Source organism: Limulus polyphemus, unplaced genomic scaffold, assembly GCF_000517525.1.
Source record: "Limulus polyphemus unplaced genomic scaffold, Limulus_polyphemus-2.1.2 Scaffold1539, whole genome shotgun sequence".
NCBI lineage: Eukaryota > Metazoa > Arthropoda > Merostomata > Xiphosura > Limulidae > Limulus > Limulus polyphemus.
Window position 1 is genome coordinate 114895 of NW_013667149.1, and position 14322 is coordinate 129216.

Sequence of the window (14322 nt, forward strand, 5' to 3'; positions counted from 1 at the left end):
ATAAAACCTCAGATTTGAAGGCCTTTGACCAATATCTATGTTTTAATTATAATATGGGAGGTTAGTTATCCTATTAGGCTGTTTAGCTGTTTTAGGAAATTTATCACATATAAATTTATGTGTGTATGTCATATTTTTTGTGATCACTCTTAGCAAACTATGAAAACCATGTATTTGACTTGTATTAAAACTATAATGACTGGCCAAAAATTTATAGAAATCTTTCTAAATCTGGAACTGATCTGTTAAACTGATAGGCAAAATATGTCTGTTCCCATAGAGTTCCATTTGCTCAATCAGAAATGCATACATACGTACATACACATGTGTGTGTGTGTGTGTATACACACACACACACCATATTGGTCTGATTATAAGGCAACCCCCCATTTTCAGAAACCATGGGAAAGAAACAAATTTGAGTTTCATAACAACCTTTCTTAGGTTTGCAAAATCAGTACTATGACTGAACAGCCTTGAGGTGGATTAGTTGCAAGAATTAGTGATGACCTTGAGGGAACATCTGGGGTGCATGCGTAGACAGATGCTATCTGAACATTCAGTAATGTGACAGGTTAGAGTTGGGGGAAGGGGCCTGTGGTCAGCCACGATTATTAGGTGACTATAAATTTCACACCCTGATTATTAATAAAAAACATTGGCTTATAATCCGGCCAATACAGTATATACATACATACATAAAAACAGTAACTTATGTTGCATACCATTCTCTGCATAAGATAGATAAACATAAGGATCTTAGTGACTTCACAAGAGGGCATGTTAGTGGAAGTAATCCCATGATTCAGGGTTGTCCTGGGAAGTGTCAAGACAGTCTTAACTGGAAGGGAGAACTAGCAGATGGAACTTTGGATGCAAAAGGAACACTACAGATATTTTATAACCACACAAATTATAGAAATATTAATGCTGATTAGGACCTTACCTATAAGAATACTTTACCAGGAATTTCACATCGTTGGATTTGATAATTACATACTTGTTTGTAAGCCCCTAATTGTCATCCTCCAGTGTGATATGAGCAAATATCAGTACTTATCCCTGTATGTGAGATAACTTGTTGAATATAGAATTGTACAAAAGTATTTTAGCATGTGTGATTACAAATTTTAAAGTAAAATAAATCCTGAGACTAAGAAGTGTATAAGTGACAAATCTTTACCTAATTTTTTACCTGCATTAATTGAGTAATATAATGCATAAACCCTGACTTCTTATATGTATTATTCACAAAATCTAGTGCATATACCCACACCACCATTTCTTAACAGCAACATTTATCATATCCTATGGACAACAAGGAACCATTTGCAAAAATAAAATTTAAACCAAGGGCATTCCCAGCTTATTAAACATTAAAAAGAAGGAAAACCAGTCATTTGAAATATGCTTTATGCGAGTATTTAAAATACCGGTCAGACTGCGAAGGGGTAAGGATATTGAAATAATTTTCTGGTAGAAGTGTATAGCCCACTTTTCTAAACCTATACCCTGTTGTACAGAACATGCACCATATTTATAGCCTTTTTCTAATTTTAGTGAAAATATATCCAGTTTTACAGAGTAATATGTAAATATTGTGCATTTATGTTCAAACCTATTAAATTTCACATATGTAAAGGTTATTGCTGCCAGCCTGGCTCTAAAATGGAGATAACTGTTGCATATTTTATGACAAAGCAGTTGTAAAAATACCTTTATTTTTGACTCAGATAAAAACTGTAACTAGTTGTACATAAAATCCCTGAAACTATATCTCCTTCTACCTAGGCCCTGGTATGCATAAAGAGTGGATTAATGTTGTATGGAAACAAAACATGGACACTTTGTACGTCATGTGACAAGTTAATTGACACATTCATTATTGCAGTGGTTTCTGTCAACTGTAAGTTAATTTACATAGGCAACACTGGAGAGGGAGAGCACTGAACTACACTGTACAATAATACATTGCTATTGTAAATTTTGAATCAGTAACTAACAAAATAAATTTTAAGTGATAAAAGATATAATAATGCAAGAACAAGAAACATTACATCATAAAGGACTAAGTTCCAATATGTAATTGCATCTAGAAGAAGGAAGTCAAATTCAGATACAGTGTCAACAGTCATATCAACTTCTCACCTGAAAATAAAGCTACTGGTGCATCATAAAGGTTAGTTTTGTATAGTTTTAATTAATTTTAAAGTGAGATATAAAATTATTTCAGTAAAATACTACTTGAAAACCTGATAAAAGTCCTGAGAAAACAATTGATAAGTTTGTATGAACCATGAAATAGGTATAAAGCTTAACACTTTAATTTCAACTTTAGATAACTCTTACAATTATAAAGTCTTTACACTAGTGTTTCTCAACCTCTAGTCCATCACAACCACCTTGATGGTCTGTGGGATTTCACAAAAACAAACAACTAAAAAAAACTGACAGAATATGCACACGTAAATCATAATGATTTTTCATTGTACGCTGAAAATTTAGGGAAGCAGCAAGATGGTCCATGGCAATGTTATCTGTAATTCTTCCAATCCATGTGCAGAATAAATTGTTTCATGTGCACCAGTATCATAGTAGAGGGGGGGGGGTATTTTTATACCATAGACCCTATTGAATCATTAGGTTACTTTGCAATGCTACCAGTTGGTTATTTGGGCTTTAGACCTATTGATTGCCAGGGTCATTAAGGCCATCAATGTGTTGAGACTCTTCACCAATACTGTGCGTGGCTGAAATAATCAAGTGCACGACGCTTTATTGGTTGTTGTGTAGCCGCACAGCTTAGGGGGAACACTGGTCCTTGGTATTAAAGAGGTTGAGAAATTATTTTTTACACCATGGTAAAACTACAGTGATGTTAGCTGAAATCTAAGGATCTTTCATGCTTTATATTTATGTTCAACTGAATTACACAAACAAATACTGGATTCATGTTGGGGATATACTCAGCTATCATCACTCAGTTCTACCCAGAAGACATCATCTTCAGTATTTTTTTGTGGGTGTGGGTAGGAATAAGAATTTAACCTGTTTGAGTTGTGACTGCTTGCAAATACTCCTTGGTTTTAACTGTATTTTCAAAGCACTTGCTATTTCCCAGAGCTAAGATTGTATTTTTCTCAGTAAAACTGTTTTATTTGCTTGATCTTTTCTATATGTCTACTCACAACTTTTCATTTTTTAAATGACCTTAGCAAACAGTTTTAAGGCACAAGCTAGGGAGTCACAAACGAGAAAAAACTTTGATCAGCATTTTGAAGAATAAAGTAAGGTAAATGTTCAGAAAATTATAAAAAACATTCTGGATCAGAGATCAGCATTGTTTATATCGAGAACTATGTCACTAAACCTTTCTGTGGGCACTAGAGATGACTCTTAGTTAGCCTGCATGAAATCCATCAGTCAGTTTACAGGTGCCATTGATAACATGAAAAAAAAGCATAATACAATTTCAAACAGTGAAATGTGAATTCCCTAAATTGAGTCAATGCTGTCAAAGCACGTATGCTCTTTTTGAGATATTGTGAGAACATAGAGACAGAACAAGATGAGGATCCTTTAACAAGAAATCTATGAATAGAAAAGGATTACCTCTTGATATTGAGCCATAATCAGCCTTTAAAATGTCAGCTGGCCTATAAATGAAGTGTCACAAAGTTCCCTGTGCATCAGAGACTTCTATTAATCAGCAATTTGAAGACTAGGTGTCCAAAGCCTATAACATTCACAAAGAGGACAATTATTCACAATAAAAGGCTGTTTTTCTCCATTGTATTTGGCAATGGAAAAGAATATGTCTATACGGTAGAGTTGACCAACTACTTCAGTAAACTATGAGGGTATCAATTACATAAATTAGTGTCTAAAAAAATGCAGTTATGATTAAATCAGTTAATGTCATGAAAGTAATCAAAATTATTATTTGCAATTCTTAATGTTTCTGATACGATATCTTACCTCCATTCACAAAATAGCTTTTCTCAATTAATACTGCCATCTATTAACACAAATTCTGAATGCTCACCACTAACCTTCCACTTCCTACTTCTGCATATCCATGTAAATGGTTATGCAGCAGCTCTCCACTAATAGGAGTACAACACAATCCCTATTGTAACCAGGGCCCTCTCCACATTTGCAGTTGTTAATCACTTCTTGATTGGCAGTAGTACAGACTTAGTTTTCTTTGCTATGTTTTTGTTATTTATTTATTTACAGGGGCCTTTTTGTTAGTGTATTGTCTATCCCACTCTGTGGCGAATGGTGCTTGACCAGGTATACTTTTTTTTTTTAATTTGTACTGTTCATCCTGTGACCATTCTCAGTGTCAGTTATGTTGCAGCTCTTCCTACCATGGACCTGATGTACAATTTCAGGTGTTGATTGTGTGTCTCCGTTCAATTATCATCTATGCCAAAACTATTACATTGCAGGATTAGGTTACACACACTGTAGAGATGGGGTGTTCCATAGGACCACTACTAGTTTTTCTCTTTAGCTTCATAAACATGTTCATCCTAGGCCATACACTCATGGACATACATGAGTAAAGCATTGACATTCTTCCTACTGCAGATCTTATGTACAATTCCAAATGCTGCTGGGTGTTGGTTAATCTACTCCTTTGACATGGTAGCTCTTCTTTTCAAAATAGGATATTGTGATCACCCTTTGTACTGTCTCCAGTGATGTGGTCCTCCTTTCTTCTATTGAAGTATGGGAGTCCTTGCCATTTACCAGTTCCTAGCCACTGGGGTAGTGGACCATGGAGGTCTGTCCTCCTGAGTGATGCATGATACCACTCAGTTGAGAGTAGGGTGGTGGCATTCTGTGGGTATCGATAGCATTTCCTACCATGGACCTGATGTACAATTCCAGATACTGCCAGGTTTTGGTTGTAGCACTACACCATGTTAATATATATATATATATATTTATATCTGGTAGATTGCTTTTTCCCACCATGAAGGCATTCCTCCTTCCTTCCATCCTCTAGATGTACATTCCCGGTAGGTCTGGTGTTGATTGGAGATGGCCTGGTCATGATTAGAATCGTGTATCGATGTCCTAATGCCCTTCCTACCACGGACCTGATGTACAATTTCAGATACCACAAGGTATATGTTGAAGCATATCACAAATATATATATGTTGCAATTTGCCTCTCGGGCTGAGATGTTTCTTCAACCTACCATTCTCTGGATGCTGTTGAATGGAGATTGTTCAGCTACATAAGTTCTCCCATGTGATATGGCTGGTATTCTTCCTTCTGCTGAGGAGTGGATGAAAAATGCCCAATGCTGCCAGTTTTGGACTGGAGATACACTCTAGGTTTGCGGCCCCTCTTCCTTCCAACCATCTGCTGGACGTCAATTCGTGGTGGATCAGGTGTTGGTTGCACTAGAAATGTGTGCAAGTGGAGACAGATTTTGGTACGGAAGCTCATCTTTCCAACCAATTCCAGATACCACCTGTTGTTGGATGAGCTCGATCTACCACTACTGTCTGTTGCACCCTAGCCACCCAACACCCAGTGATCCCATTAATTGGTAATATGTATTATGGGATTGCTTCATGTTTTTCCGCCTTTTGTATATTTGCAACACAGTCATAAAAGATGTGGTGCAGTTTCCTGCTGAGATGTGGTATTTTCTTTTTTTGGTTCCACACCTCATGGTCTCTCTTTGGGCACTTACTAAAGGGGAATCACTTTTTCACTATCCCTCCTACAGTTCAATGTCAGATTCTCGCTACTTTGTGAGTGGAGGTAATATACTGTATCATAAGTTAACATTTTCCTAAACTGAAAATGTATTTCCAATATATACTTACCTCTTCTCACATTTCCCACCCAGTCTCCCTACTTCCAATGATATGTAGTATAGGTCCTCTGACCAATCTCAAAGTGATTAATGAGTGCAGATGTGGAGAGGGCACTGGTTATGATAGGAGTTGTGTCACACTTCTATTGGTGGAGAGCTGTTGCATTATCATTTACAGGTGGCTATGCAGAAGCAGAAGGTGGAAGGCTAGTGATGAGAGTTGAAACTTTGTGCCAATAGAGGGCAGTACTAATCGAGAAAAGCAATTTTGTGAGAGGAGGTAAGTATCAATCTGAAATACATTTTCAGTTTAGGAAAGTGTTAACTTTCAATTATTCCAACAATCCAAGTATTTGAAATATTGCCATTATGATTTCTCATTATTATTTTTGATTAATTCAAGGTTGTTCAACTTAATCGATTAGTATCACAACTCACAAAAAATAACTGGATAATTGATTAATGAGTCCATCTGTTAATTGATTATCAAATTCTACTAATTTTCCAGTTTTACTATATAGATCTGGTTAATAGACTGTGTCAGAAAGTTTGAGATTTATTAATTATGAAGGTTGTTCAGTTTAACTGACAATTAAAAGAAGTGATTTTTCCTTCAGTAGTAGATCATATTTACTATATCCGTATTATTTCCTCATGATATAGCTAAAAGACATTATACTATTTTGTGGTGTGAAGATTCATTGATTAATTTTTGTAATTATTTTTTACCAGTTCATATCATTAATTTGATGATATTTTCAATGCCTCATTTTGTCAAATTCTGTACTTTACATACATGAAACTACTGACTATCTAACACATAATTTTTAGACTTTATAAGAGAGTCTGTAAATAATGATTACTAGAGATTTTAAATTATTATAAATCAATGAGATAAATGTTGGTGTTCCTTATTAACATTTGAAATATACTAATCTCAAAATTTTTATGTTCTGTGAGGCATAACTTCAGTGAACTTGGTTAGAAATTGTAAATATATTACAACATATTACTTGTTTTAGAAAACTAGGAAAAAGTAGAACTTTTTGTACATTATTTGATTTAAAAATTTCTCCAACTGACCATGAAGAATTTAAATTGTTTTACATCTACAATACTATGAATACCAACCCTAGCTACACTAAAATAACACTGAAGACTGGCTGACTAGCTGTAGATCTTGTTTAGTTCACTAAAGCTTTTGTGGTATTGGTGGAACTTGTCTAGGAAGGAAGGAAGTATTTACTAGTTCCTTTGACTTACCACAGAGTATGATGTCAACTTGTAACATTTGGTACTTATATGAAATGTTTCAAAGAGCTTAGGGCTAACATGTAGCATTAGGCACTTATGTGAAGTGTTTCTAAAAATATGGGGTTAACATGTAGAATTAGGTATTTATATTTAAATGTTTCAAAGAGCTTGGGGCTAACATGTAACATTAGGCACTTATGTGAAATATTTCTAAAGCTTTAACTGGTATTTATAATATAAATGTTTGTTTATAGGCTAGACTATATACATTTGTAAAATATTAACTATCTTGGTTGTGAATAAACTGCAACCACATATATATTTTGCAAGAATCATTTTGGTTAACGCAATATATGTGTATTTGTTAATTAAACCTTTAATTTGCTATTTAATGTAATTGATTTGATGATATATTTATTACTTCACCTTCTTTTAGTTGTTTCAGGATCACTTTAACGTGATTTTTAATATATTTTCAGTAGATCTTTTGCATTAATTCTTTATAGTGCTGTTTTTCAGAAATAAAATGCCATGAGTGTTTACTGACTTCTTTGATTAACAGTTTGTGAGAAAATACATTTATATTGAAGCTTTTTTATACCATTTTTATATAAGTATGTATATATTTCTATAATTTTTATTTTTACAGGATATTACACCAAAGCGATACACATCTTCTAGAAGGAGATCTTCAAATTGCTGTTCATTCAAAAAATTTCATTCTTGTGAATATAGTCAAAGAAGTAGTAGTCGAAGTTCAACCCATAGTGGTAGCAGTAGTGGAAGCAGTGGCAGTACTAGTTTTGGCAGCAGTAGCTGTGAGAGTGGCAGCAGTAGCAGCAGTAGTAGTTCAGATAGTGAATGTTCCTCTTACTCCTCAGATACAGAGTGTCCAGCTTATTACAATAAAGGACATTATCACTCTAGTAAAGAAGAAGAAAGGGTAAGAAAAGAAAGAGGATTGCCAGTAGTTTCAAAAGAAAGATCAGGAAATCAAGTTTCTTGTAACATAAAAACTGTAAATACTGATGAGTACAATAAAGGTATGGCTCACAAAAACTTTTCATACACAAAAGAATATATACCTATAAATGACAATGTACTTAATAGAGAGTGGACTGTTCATGAACATTCTCGTAACTACAGTAATATCAACAGTGACAGAAAAGATAACACAGAAGTGTCACAGCTTATATCTCCTGTTGCAGGTAAAATTTGTGAGAATAGTCCTTCCACTAGTTTATCAAACATTTCACTGTCAGAAAACAGAGAGAAGTCATATGTGACTTGCAAAAGCTTAAGTTGTGTGTCCCAGAAATGTAATTTTACTTTGTCAGTTGATCAGTCAGAATCAGAAGTGTGCGATGAACACCTAAAGTTAAGTTATCTCCGAAATTCATTTAAGTCTATGAAGCATGAAAAAAATAAATTAAGTTCAACAAAAGTATCCTTGTCTAAAGAAACTACTCATATGACTATTTCTAAACCATCCATATTGTCTAAAGAAAATTTGGAGAGGCCAAAGGGAGAAAGAAAAGAAAATGTTACATTGTCTTCTTCAAATGTTGAGAATGCTCCTGCATCATCGACAGCATCTGATGCAAAGTCTGGTGTGTCTCCTGATAGTGGTATCCAGTCTTGTGAAGAATCTCCAATGAGACAGCTTTGTGATAATGAAAACCATCCTCAGCCTTCTCAGTTGGTTTGTAATGAACATTTAACAGATAATATTGAGAATTACATACATTTTGATAAAAATGCAATTAGGGATGAAAATAATTTTGTTTCTCCTATACCTTCCCATGCTAGTTCTCAGTGTCTTAGTGAAATAAAGAAAACAAGGGAAAAAAATGAATCACTAGCACCCCAAACTTACCATCACGGTCATGATGGAACACAAAATACAGAAAGAATGATTGAACTCTTTACGTGTACATCACCTGCTTACCAAGAAACTTGTGGTGAAATAAAGACAAGAGGTAAAGCAGATTCCTCTAAATGTACATCTCTTCCGTATCCACAAAATGTTGATGAAGTGCATAAACAAGGGGGCAGAGTTGAACCTTCAAAAAACCAGTTTTCCTGTAAAACATTAATACCTATTGAAAAACTGGAAAATCATAAAACTGTAAAATTTTCTGAAAAGAATTTGGAGGCAAGACAAAATTCTATAGATAGTGCCATATCTGAAAGTGTTTCTAAAAGTACTGAACAAAAAAGTGTGTCAGAAAATACAGACAAAATATATTCATTGTCTAAACAAATTAGACAACCAACAGAGAACAATATTAATAAGAAAGTAGTAGCACGATCAAACATAAGGAAAAACAGAATAAAGAAGAATAGTGATAAAAGTGCCACTCAAGTTGTCAGTGATACTGAAGTATTTAAAATGACCAGAAATTCATATGCAAAAGCATTAGCTGCATCAGCTAGGTCTGAAAATTGCAAAGGTGACAGTGAGCTAGAAATGTTGGTTCAGAGTGTTCAAGAGAATATATGTAACCAGTTTCAAAATGTTGAATCAGATAGTCTGAGTGACTTTGAAGTTGCTAGTTGTTTGTCTGCAGAAAAAGAAAAACATGTGGGAAAATATCCAGTAGGCTGTGTAAAGAAAGGACCACCAAAAAACTTTAATAAATCACAAGAAAAACCGGAATTGGTGGAACTAGAAAATGTGCAATTTGAGGCCAGACCTAAGGATCCTGATGTCCAAAAGCAGCAAGTATCAAATGAAAATGCAGAAAATAATTCAACACAGGCTTTATCCAGCAATCCAAGAAACTCTGAAAAAAGTGAACTTGAAAACAATAAGACAGAGAATGAAACATTTGTGTCCAGTCAGGCTGCAGATGCAACAAGTCAAGAAAACCAGTTACAAACTGAATATTCAGAATTCTCCTCAAATAGTAAAACACAATTTAATAGTAGTGAAAATAGAAGACTAGTAAATTTAGTAAATAAAGAATCCACAGCAAAAGAATGTACAGAAAACAACATTTTGCCAGGAGATGTTGAACCTCACCAACAGAAACAGCACAGAACAAAAGCTGCAAGAAAAAGCTATGCAAACTTAGATAATCTTATCAGTAAGAATCCCAAAATTTTAGACAAAGATGTTGGAAGAAGTATAAGAAAACAAACACACTTGTCATCAGTTTCAAGTTTGACAACTTGTCAAAAAGGAAAATCTGTTGCTGATAAGCATAAGCTATCTATTAGAAAAAACTCTAGAACAAAAGGAAAACATCGAAATGGAGCAAATGTTGAAAACCAAAAACCAAAGTCATCAAAATCTAGAAAATTGCCTGGTACTGAAGAGTTAATGCAGAATGAATCAAAAGAAAGCACCGGCATACCACTAACACCAAAGAACTTGGCTACTAAAAAATCCACTTGTTTAAGTGAGAAAAAGTCTGAAGAAAGCAACAATAAAAGTGGCACTTCATTATATGAGCAAGTAAAAGATATAGTAGCTATTAGTGCAACAAAAAATGAACTTAAAACTGGATACCTAGTTAAAGAAAAATCTGTTAGAAAAAAAAAGAAAATAAAGCAAGGGAAAGGTAAAGGAATTTTTTTTGATAATGCTGACCTAGAAGCTTTAATTACTATTTTTAAAGTTTTTAGTATTTCAGGAAATCACCAAAAAATAACTGAAAAAACTGTGCCTTCCATGTTCCGAATTAAAAAATATCTGAAAGTTAAGAAATCCGATAAACTACAAAAATCTGACATAGAAACTCAAGGACTTAAACGTTGTTTTCATAAAGGTAAATCAGCTGTTACTCAATTATTAAAAGAAACAAATGCAAAGAAATTTAGAAAAAGAAATGTGCTTACCCAGAAAGAATTAGGATCTCGCTCTATTCGAGGTAAATCAACAACTCTAGAACAACATTTACCTTTAAAGAAAAGATATTTTCGATTAGGTGCTACACGGCAGAGTACTTCTGAGAAGTCTGCAATCAGTCAGATTTTGGATGTCTGTACAGAATTTTCTAGTAAATCTCAAAGAGTTGATACTTTACAAGGTGCTGGAAATACTATTGATGAAGCTATAGAAGCCTGTATAATAAGGTATACAACAGAAGAAACAAGTGATCAGAACAATAAGAGTCAGGAAACTTCTGTTGTGGAACATAATCTTTCCCGGTGTCATTCACAGACAAAATTAAACAATAAACAATTTCTTGTTAGAAAAAATCTGCCAAAGAAGAAGTTCACCATGAATACGAGGGGCCATAGACTTTTGAAAACCAGAACAAAAAACCTAAAGAGAAGAAAAGCAACTCTACGTTCAATTGAGGAGGCCATTGAAAGATGTGTACAAAAATATTCAAGTGATTTGTCATCTCTTCCTTTTGTAGGAGATGCGGGTATATCCTTTAAAGTTACTGAAGAGGCTAAAAAATTACACGTAGGAGAAGAAAGTAGTTCTGAAGATTTACCATTAGCAGAGCTTGTACGTGGGGAAGGTCAAGTTGAGAAAACTAAAACAGAGTTATCTTCATTAGGTTCCACTTCTGTGAATTCAAGTTCAGTGCAAGCTAAAAAGAGATCACAGCATGCATCTGCAACTTCAAGATTACAAAATCGATGCCTTCTAAATAGAAGATTACCAACTTTTAGTAGGAAAAGAAGAATAATTAACAGGACTGGGTTTGTTAAGAAGAAAAAGAAAAGGCCAAATCCTAATTTTATTGCTAAAAACCGTCCTATTACAAGGCAACAGACTTACAATTGGCGCATTAGAGCAGCAGCTAGACTTTCGTCTGCTTATAAACCTACTGCTGAGAAAGATTCAATTACAGAAGCTATTGATTCTGTAGTTAAAGGATTGAAAACCATTGGTTCAGTGCCAGAAACTAAACGGAAACCTAAAGAACCTGAGGTTCCAATAGCTAAGAGACTGAGGAAAGAAAGTGGGCCTGATAGTGAGAAAGTACCACAGTATCAGGCAAGGTAAGTTTATTTTGTATTTTCTACATTGTGTTTATGGCCAGTAGAGTTAGAATTTCATTGTAAACTTCCCTCTACACAAGCAAGCATATTGTACACTGTTAAATCCAGTTAGTTGTTTGTAGTTTACAGCAGGGAAAAACACAATAACTAATCTAATGTAAACTGGATTAAATCATTAAAGGACCATATAACATTTCCCAAATATAGACAATGAACTTAATCTCATCTAATAATAGAATCAGACTCTTGCATTGTTACCATTATTACTTACCTGGTTTTCCCAAATTAATAAACCCGTCTGAATAAATTGCTTGGAAAAACACTTGAACAAGTTGTATTTTTGAGTCCAAAATGTGCTTTATAAAACAGTATGTAATACCATATGTTAAACAATTTTATAGAGCTTTCACAATATTTGTAGCACTTCTAGAAATTACACTGCCATAAGTCCATCTTTAAATGTTCTCCTTTTGTAACACACCACACAGCTGATTTTATGAGGAAATCAAATATACTTTTACATATTTGCTTCATTGCTTGAAATTTTGAATATACACATTCCTGGTATATATAAGGTGGTAATTCAAAAATTAGAAACACATACAGAAGTAGAAATACTCAACAAATTAAGATTCATATCAGCAAGCTCTAAGTCATTAAACAAATTTCAATATTTCAAGGTTAAGACAAGTTAATAATTAATGAGTTGTTTCTAAAGAGAAATTTGTGACTGCTTTAACATGTTGACATGATGAAAATTAACTGCTAAGAGTATGGTTTAAAGTTTAAAAACCTCATTTTTTATGAACATAGTTTAACCTGCTGTAAGATATGTGACATATTATATAGTATTGAGCAACACAACATTGGCAGCTGGGATTTAAATTAACAGTGTTGTTTTTTTAGTTATTTTCATATAAGCAGTTATTTGGGTTTTCAAAACAAGTAAGGATAATTTACTCGATATTAATAGCCATGTGTCATTCAAGTTGTATTTGCATTACAAGTGCCTGTAAAGAAAAAAATATATGTAACATTAGTAGTCTTGAATTGCACATTTATATCTATTTATATTAATATCATTAGTAGTAAACTAAATTATTCTGACTGAAACTGAAAGAAACAATCCCCATTATTATTGTTTCTGACAATGTTAACAGAAAACTGTTTAGTAAATTTTTTAATACTCATGTATTGATTAAACTTGTGTACAGGCAAAGTACTATTTTACATGCTTTGATATTCAAAACTGTAATTTTTTCAATAATTCGGAGATTGTTTATTCTATTTGTACAACTAATGTTAAAAAATTCTCAAGTTACCAAATACTACAACATCTAAAAGTGAACATAAATCATTGTTGTCCAGCAGTCTGCAGTATCAATAATCTGTCATTTATTAGTTTGTTTTTATTCTTGTTTAGTGAGGGGATTAATTCAATTACATTATTGAAATGATGACTTTTGTTATGATTACTTATAAAAAATATAATACATAGGGTCATTTCATAGCCTCTGTTTTGTAACAAAGGTTATCATATTAAAATTTTAATATCTATGCTTAGAGTATTCACTAACCTTTAGTAAAACAGTAACTTAGATGTATGTTAGTTTCTTTAACTTTTACAGTGACAAACTTGCAATGTAGACTCAGTATAATTGATCTATTTTACAGAATTAACTCTAATTGCTACCCAAGAGTTAAAAAAAAACAATCTTTTAATTTTTTCTGATAACAGTGACCAAACTTAGATAATACCTATTTAATCACTAAGTACCACAACCTTAAAAGGTGGTTTATTGTATAATGTTCCCCACTACTTTTGAATATGCATCCATCCATAATTGACAATTAATTTCCAACACTGTTTTTATGTTATTAGTAATTTTGCCATCAACTGAAAATTTATAAACAAATAAATACAAACTATTTCGTCATGAAAAATCAGTTTTACCCAACTTACTGCCAGTATCATGTATTATATTTTGTACATGTTTTTTGCAATCATGTATATTGTTGGTTAGTGTTGCAGTTTTGCAAGTATAACATAGAAAGCATTTATAAAGCTGGGTAATTTAATTAATATAATTGATTACTTATAAATATTGATGACATTGATTAGCGTCACATAAATTACTTGCTTAATTGGACTTATGATAAAAATTTATTAATTTATTTATTTCAGAAATAATAACTGTATTCATTAATGTTGTATAAGCAGGCATAGATTGAAGGGAGGGTCCTGGAGCCCCCCCCCCCC

General features: G+C 33.3%; 1 protein-coding gene across 1 annotated transcript in view; it reads left to right on the top strand.

Moving 5' to 3' along the window:
- The window catches only part of LOC106464006 (histone-lysine N-methyltransferase ASH1L-like), a 137539-nt gene that overhangs the window by 46801 nt on the left and 76416 nt on the right, over positions 1 to 14322 (top strand). The window contains exon 3 of the mRNA XM_013924109.2: positions 7747 to 12062. Within this exon, the coding sequence (XP_013779563.1) occupies positions 7747 to 12062 (4316 nt within the window). The remainder of the gene's footprint in view (positions 1 to 7746; positions 12063 to 14322) is intronic.